Source organism: Pristis pectinata, chromosome 18, assembly GCF_009764475.1.
Source record: "Pristis pectinata isolate sPriPec2 chromosome 18, sPriPec2.1.pri, whole genome shotgun sequence".
Lineage (NCBI taxonomy): Eukaryota > Metazoa > Chordata > Chondrichthyes > Rhinopristiformes > Pristidae > Pristis > Pristis pectinata.
The window spans coordinates 19,579,076-19,586,084 of NC_067422.1; the positions used below are offsets into that span (position 1 = coordinate 19,579,076).

The 7,009-nt window shown below is 38.8% G+C and overlaps 1 protein-coding gene across 1 annotated transcript; it reads right to left on the reverse strand.

Moving 5' to 3' along the window:
• Nucleotides 1-269: 269 nt before the first annotated feature.
• On the reverse strand, nt 270-5,248 carry LOC127579877 (fatty acid-binding protein 1, liver-like). The gene is made up of 4 exons (XM_052032910.1): nt 5,182-5,248; nt 3,100-3,272; nt 1,772-1,864; nt 270-320 (listed from the first exon to the last, which is right to left on the reverse strand). Exons 1-4 carry the CDS (start codon nt 5,246-5,248, stop codon nt 270-272), a joined length of 384 nt encoding a protein of 127 aa, XP_051888870.1.
• Between the last annotated feature and the right edge of the window lie 1,761 nt (nt 5,249-7,009).

Below are 7,009 nucleotides of genomic sequence, written 5' to 3' on the forward strand. Positions count from 1 at the left end.
CTCCTCCCATATATTTGCTCAGCTCTTTACTGTTTTCTTCCCCTCACAGTTAGACATAAAATCTGACAATTACAGTCTAAGTTCACACCATTATATTGACATCCAGATGCACATTTGAACTGCTATAGTCAGGAATCATGGAAGTTATGACTGCAGCATCTTCCTAGTTTCCACAAATAATAACATGAAATGACCTTGTTCCCAAACATTTGTATTTTATTTGAAGTGACTCAGACAAGACAAGCACATTCAGTTCAAGTCAAGCCTCTTTATATTCTTTTACTGATTCTCGTATAGGTGATATCTCCAACTGTGAGCGTCTGAAAGAACAACAAAGATTACTGAAGTTTTTCTAAATGGAAGATCTTTTGAATTTTTTTCAAGTATCCTTTATGAAAACCTAATACACGTTCAAATCTGAGATATAAATATATCTTTCATTAAAAGTAATTACGTGCTATAAAGTTTCTCTATAAAGATATTTTTTGACACAGGATTTCCATTGTACTGTCCAATGTAGTCTGTTGGAAACTGGGTTTCCCACTTAATATCAGCCAGACCCCAAGGAGACACAAGAGATTCTGCAGATGCTGGAATCTGGAGCAACACACAAAGTGCTGGAGGAACTCAGTGGGTCAGGCAGCACCTATGGAGGGAAGTGGACAGTCGACGTTTCAGTTCGAGACCCTTCACCTGGACCATAGATGCTGCCTGATCCACTGAGTTCCTCCAGCAATTTATGTATTGAGCCAGACCCCAAGGATTATTTTGGCTTTCTGTAGATACTCTGTCGATTCATAGACCTATACAGCATGGAAACAGGCCCTTCCATCTAACTTGCCCATGCTGACCAAGATGCCAATCTGTGCTAATCCAATCTGCCTATGTTTGGCCCATATCCCTCTAAACCTTTCCTATCCATTTACCTGTCCAAATGTCTTTTTAAATGTTGTAATTGTCCCTGCTTCCACCACCTCCTCTGGCAGCTCGTTTCCTATACCCACAACCCTCTGTGTAAAAAAAGTTGCCCCTCTGCTCCCTTTTAAATCTTTCCTCTCTCACCTTAAACCCCTCTCACCCTAGTTTTAGACTCACCTACCCTGGAAAAAAGATTGTGTCTATCTACGCCCCTCATGATTTTATAAACCTCTATAAAGTAACCCCTCAGCCTCCTTCACTCCAGGGAAAACAGTCCCAGCCCATCCAATCTCTCCTTATAACTCAACCCCTCCAGTCCAGGCAACACCCCTTTGAATCTTTTCTGCACCCTCTCTAGCCTTTCAATCAACTTCTTTAATTAAAACAAGAATTAAATTGAAACACAAAAAATTTATTTAAAAACATGTTGATTACTAGAAATTAATTAAAAACATCAAAGTAAAATAAAAAAGTTAAAAGCACGTAACTGCAAGTTTGCTGCCAAAAGCAGCAATGCAGTCAAATGCCTGCCAGCCTTCCCTGATATAAAACTGAGAGATCAGATAAAGTGCTTCTGCCAGCCCCCCCCCCCCACTGTTCAGGATTGTTGAAAACAACATTATTTTAAACGGTTAAAGACTTTTTTCCCTCAAAAAGAAAGCACCTTAGCTTAATGTCTAATACACAAGTATACAGTACAAAGCCTAGTGTATGAATTAAAATCATGCGGAAATAAACTCAACCTTCCAAAGAACATGACAACAGCTCAGCACACTTGGCACTTGAAATTTCTACTCGGATGCAGGAGCAGAAACCATGCATGTTAATGTGAGAAGAATAAAGAAACACTTACATCAATTAGTTTGTCCCCGTTGAGTTCAGTAACCAATGATACTGAATTTAATTTGACAATGATCTTGTTTGGACCATCCAAATTGGGTACACCCTAAAGCAGAATAATATTTGAGTTTAATGATCGCAAACAAATGTTCATGTGGATTTTGAATTTATGGATAAGTCACTTTAGGCTTTCTTAAGATCTGGGTAGCCAAGAGGCAGCTATGACTTTGGGAATTTGGTCATCTGGTCACATCAGGCAGGTTGTGGATACCACATGTGGTCCTGAAGCAGGTGGGTGCAACTCAGCTGATGCAGGCCCATGAACTGGCCCTGGGTAGAGGCCTGGTGAAAGCTCTCGGGTGGATGCCCAGTCATAGATGCTCACTAGTTGGCCTTGGTGGAGGCCCACACAAAGACCCCAAGAAGAGGTCCATACAAAGGCCCTGGGTGAAGGGGATCAGGGTAGGGTGGAGACAATCCTTAGTTGTACCTTAGATAGGCCTTCCCAAGCAAATAATTGTTTTTTTGGATCAATTCATGAGTCTGACTGAGCAGTCGAGGCTTAGATCAAAGACATACCTCTGGTTCACTAACTCCAATTATCTCTGGAGAAGCTCACTGGCTCTTCAATGATACAGCTGACAACACAAAAGTTGCACATTTCTTGTGGTATGAAGACTTAAAATCTTTCCAATCTACTGATAAGATTAATTGGTGTGGGATGTTTTGGGGGCCTGGAACTCTTAGTTCTACCAAAAACAGGAAATTATTATACTGTTATGTGTTAAGAAACAGAAAACGTTAGTTGTGGACCTTCCAAATTTAAATTTGCAGTGTTGATGTCCTACAAAAAAAATACTCCTGAGGTGACAGAAAATCCATACAACAATGCTTGAGATGGAAAAGGCCAAGCTTCCCCATCAGCTTTCTCTCTTCTCTCCCATCTCCACAAGCATAATTTTGTGTATTTATTCATAATTTTCTTTTGCGTTTTAAGAGGAAATTGGAGCAAATGAAAAGTAAGGAAAATAAACAAAATAAAGAGGGACTGTCATGAGGCTACACCTCACATAAATTGGTAGATGCAAATCAACTCATGTTGGGTGCAGAATACTGGATTAGTATTTATCCTAAGGCAGTAAGTCATGGTTAAAAGATGCATTAAGAGACCATGAAAGCAGCAAGAGATGATTTGCTGCTGTAATATAAAGTTGTTCTTTATGAATAGTTTTACCATTTTGTAATACATTGTGCACAGAGGAACTTTTTTCTCTGTGTAACTCTGATAATCTGAAACAATTACTTATAACCTTGGTTGATTGGTGAGGCCGCAAACATTACCTTAATCTTATAGCCTGCGAGTGTTCCAAACTCAGCTTCCTGTCCAATGGTAAATACATTGTGAATCACACTTTCTCCAGTTGTGATTGTGACATTGAAGTGATTTCCATTTTGAACAATCTCAGTGATACTTTTCACATCTTTGAATTTTTGAATCAGTTCATCTGGGGTTTCTGAGAAAAACATAAAAGGAGAAAATGAAAGAATTTGGATCCAATCTTCTGTCATTTTTTAAACTAAATCATCAGATTCAATGATATTTAAGTAAAAAGTCAATGTGCTTGCTGTGAAGGAGGATTGTGTGCCTTACTGATACTGATAGAGCCATTCCAATAGACTTGTGGTAATGAATTGCTGCTCTGTATGAACAAACATATATTCCAGAACACTGTAAAACATTGAATATAAGATTCCAAATACCTCCATGATATTGCCTTCTCCTACCTCCCTGACCTCGTCCTACCCTACAATTATCTCGGATAGTATTTTTCCAACTCTGACCTCTTGCTCATCCACCATACCAACATTGACAGCAGGATCTTTAACTACCAAGGCCCTGACCTCTGGAGACACAAGACACTGCAGATGCTGGAATCTGGAGTGACGAACAATCTGGTTCTGATGCAGGGTTTCGACAATGCTCGACCTGCTGGGTTCCTCCAGCAGACTGTTTGTTGCCCCTGACCTCTGAAATTCCTTCCCTTAACCTAATGGTCTCCCTTTACTTCTTCAAGAGTCACCTAAAACCCTAGCTCTATGACCACCTGCTCTAATATCTTCTTGCATCGCTCTTCATCATTTAAAAAAATTATCCTTTAAAATTAGGGTTTCCTCTCTTTTTTTTGGACTCCAACAGGCTGTTGAGGCTGACTTCATTGAAAATTTCAAAATGGAATTCAACAGATTTTTGTTAGATTAGAGTTTTAAGGGATATATAGTCAAGGTGTTTAATGGAGTTAAACAACAGATCAGCCATACATTTATCTATCTGAATGGCTGAGCAGGGTTGTGGGGTCAATAATGCAACTTTTATTTCTGCAGGCAAAATTTCTGTTAATGAGATGTGCTTTAGAGTCATAGAGCAAAACAGCATTGATACAGGCCCTTCGGCCCAACCAGTCCATGCTGACCACAGTGTACACCCAGCTAGTCCCAATTTCCCGCGTTCGGCCCATATCCCTCTAAGCCCTGCCCGTCTATGTACCTATCCAAGTGCTTTTCAAATTATACTATTGTATCTATCTCAACAGGTACAATAGTATTCTACAATGCTTTATCTCAGGCAAACATATAACTGCTATAATTGCCTGTACCAATTCTCACTTGCACTTCAAATTAGTGGGTACAAATATTTAGCTTTCATGAAAAATACTAAAATAAAACTAGCAATATGAAGCATGTTTGTTTCTTAAAAACTAACCAGCTCTCTAATTCCTCAAGGGGTAAGAAGTGAATGTGTGAAATAAAGGCAGCAGCAGTTTTAGTTTGATATTTTGTCTTCAATTGTTTTACGAGTCTGGTGGTGATCTTTCGTTTAACAGTGAGTCAGATAAAATAACTAATATTGCTATTTGTAAACATTTTGAATTGAAGAGAATTTATTTTTGAGAAAAGCAACTTAGCATTTAATTTAAAACAAGGTTGAATTAAATAATATTCACGCAGTTAGGTCATAGCATCAGCTTTCAAAATGCTGCCAGTGCCAATAACTGCACAGCTCCTTCCTGTAAATACTAAACATTAGCAAATAGAGTTTTACACAATTCAGAGTTGTTTCTTGGTCACAGATAAGGAGGAGAAATTTCAAATCACAAGCAATGATATTTAAGAAGACAAAATTTTATCCTCAATAATATGAGATGGATGCATTATTATTTTAGATGAAGCAGTTGAAATGTCTTCTTAGCTCCAGCAGGTCCGGGTTATGTTATGAGTGACAGTTATGAACAATATCCTCCAGTTGATAATTACCTCTTCTGCTAATTTTTGGATCAAATAGCAGCTCAAATCAGTTCTGATTAAGAAAAGCAAGTTTGTTTTTATGAAATCCTGCCTGGCTCAATAGCTGTAGATTCAACTTACCAACGGCTTTCATAAATGGCACAAAGTTCTCTCTGCTCTGCAGCTCATATTTTCCAGAGAACGACATTTTGGAAGATCTGCTTACAGTGGATATGAAATATGATGGCTTCTACTTTGCTTTATAATCCTACCCATATCTAGAAATCTAACAATAAGTGCTTGGGAAGTTTAATATTTAACACTGACATTATGCAATATCGCCAATTTGCATTATTTTTCAACTTTGACTCTCTCTGTACCATGTACTCTGGCTGGTTAAGAGGAAGGGATGAGAATTTACTCCAAAGCTCTGCCAAAATTGCCGTACGTTTACCACAGCATGTTAAAGATGGTTGGTTCCTTTATGAGATCACCACCCTTCCTCCTTGTGGTCACTATCTTTCCACAGCACAGGTCATGAAACCAATGAGTGTCTAAAATTATTCAAAGCCCTCCAACTTTTCCATGATATAATACATTGCACTTCCAACAACCCACTAACATCAATTTAAAAGTGCCACATTGTTTATTTTTTGAGACATTCATGATTTCATTACATCTGATTTTTATCACTGAATCATGGAAACTTACAGCACAAAATGAGTACGTTTTGCCCAGTGTCAACATCAGGCAAAAAAGGAGCAAATTAAGATATTTCAACATCATGTCAGTGATTGTAAGCATCGAAAAGTAGGATAAAGCTCAATGATTACAATGCAATTTGAATTTCATGTGTAACACGTGTTTTTTTAAGACAACTGAAGCCTTTGATAGAGGCAATGGCCTTTATTACAAGACGATTTGAGTGTAGGTGTGAAAATGTCTGACTGCAATTATATGAGAGCTTGTTGATACAGCATCTGGAGTATTTTGTACAGTTTTGGTTTCCTTGCCTAAAACAAGAATATGCTTGTCATAGACGGTATGCAGCAAAGGTTTACTACACTGGTTCTAGCCAAGGTCCATTTGCCTCATGAAAAGAGATTGAATAGACTAGGCCTGTATTCTCAAGAGTTTGGAAGAATGAGAGGTGATCTCATTGAAATATACAACATTCTAACAGGGCTTGTCAGGCTAGATGAAGGGAAAATGTTTTCCTTGGCTGAAGAATCTAGATTGCCACTTCAGTCAAGGGTCAGGGTCTTGGAATAAGGGATAGGCCGTTTAGAACTGGGGTGAGGAGGGATTTCTTCTTGCAGATGGTGTGCAATTTTGGAATTCTGTATCCCAGATGGCTGTGGAAGCTCAATTATTGAATTCATTCCAAAGAGAGATGGATGGATTTCTTGTTGTAAGGGTATCAAAGGATATGGGGATGATGCAGGAAAATGACAATGAGGTAGATCAGCCTCAATGTTGATGAATGAAGAAGCAGGCTTGAAGTTGCCAAATATCCTCCTTCTACTCCTATTACTTACATTCTGCCCAGGACAACATTAGCTTTGTGCTGTGTTTGAGGTCTTGATTTTCCTCTGACAACCAAAGACTGTGTTAATGAACTGGAGGCAATGGCCAATTTCATTAGTGATGTCTGTTTTTATTGATGGGTGGCTCCTGAGACATGGAAAGTGGAGCTTAGTGTGCATCATCCCTAAAAGTGTGCACCATCCCTAAAAGTGTGCATCATCTCCATATTGCGCTCGATGACTGAGGTTGGAGTGACCCTGGTGCTGGAGTGGAGAAACTACTAACCATGTTGGATAGATTAGCTTCATTCCAGCCTGAAGCTTGTTTGAGGTAAGGTGAGGAATTGCAGCAAGAAAAATTGAGGAAAATATTGGGATAATGGTACAGCCTTCCTTGATACAAGTTAACACTGAGATTTAGTCCATTGTGGACCATTGGTTAA

Bases quoted from the DNA above. Each gene is read 5' to 3' on its own strand.
- LOC127579877 (XM_052032910.1), bottom strand. From the start codon at position 5,248: ATGTCGTTCTCTGGAAAATATGAGCTGCAGAGCAGAGAGAACTTTGTG. The intron at 3,273-5,181 runs GTAAGTTGAATC...TGTTTTTCTCAG, and splicing joins GCCATTTATGAAAGCCGTTG to AAACCCCAGATGAACTGATT. The intron at 321-1,771 runs GTAAGTGTTTCT...TTGTTCTTTCAG, and splicing joins ACGGGGACAAACTAATTGAT to ACGCTCACAGTTGGAGATAT.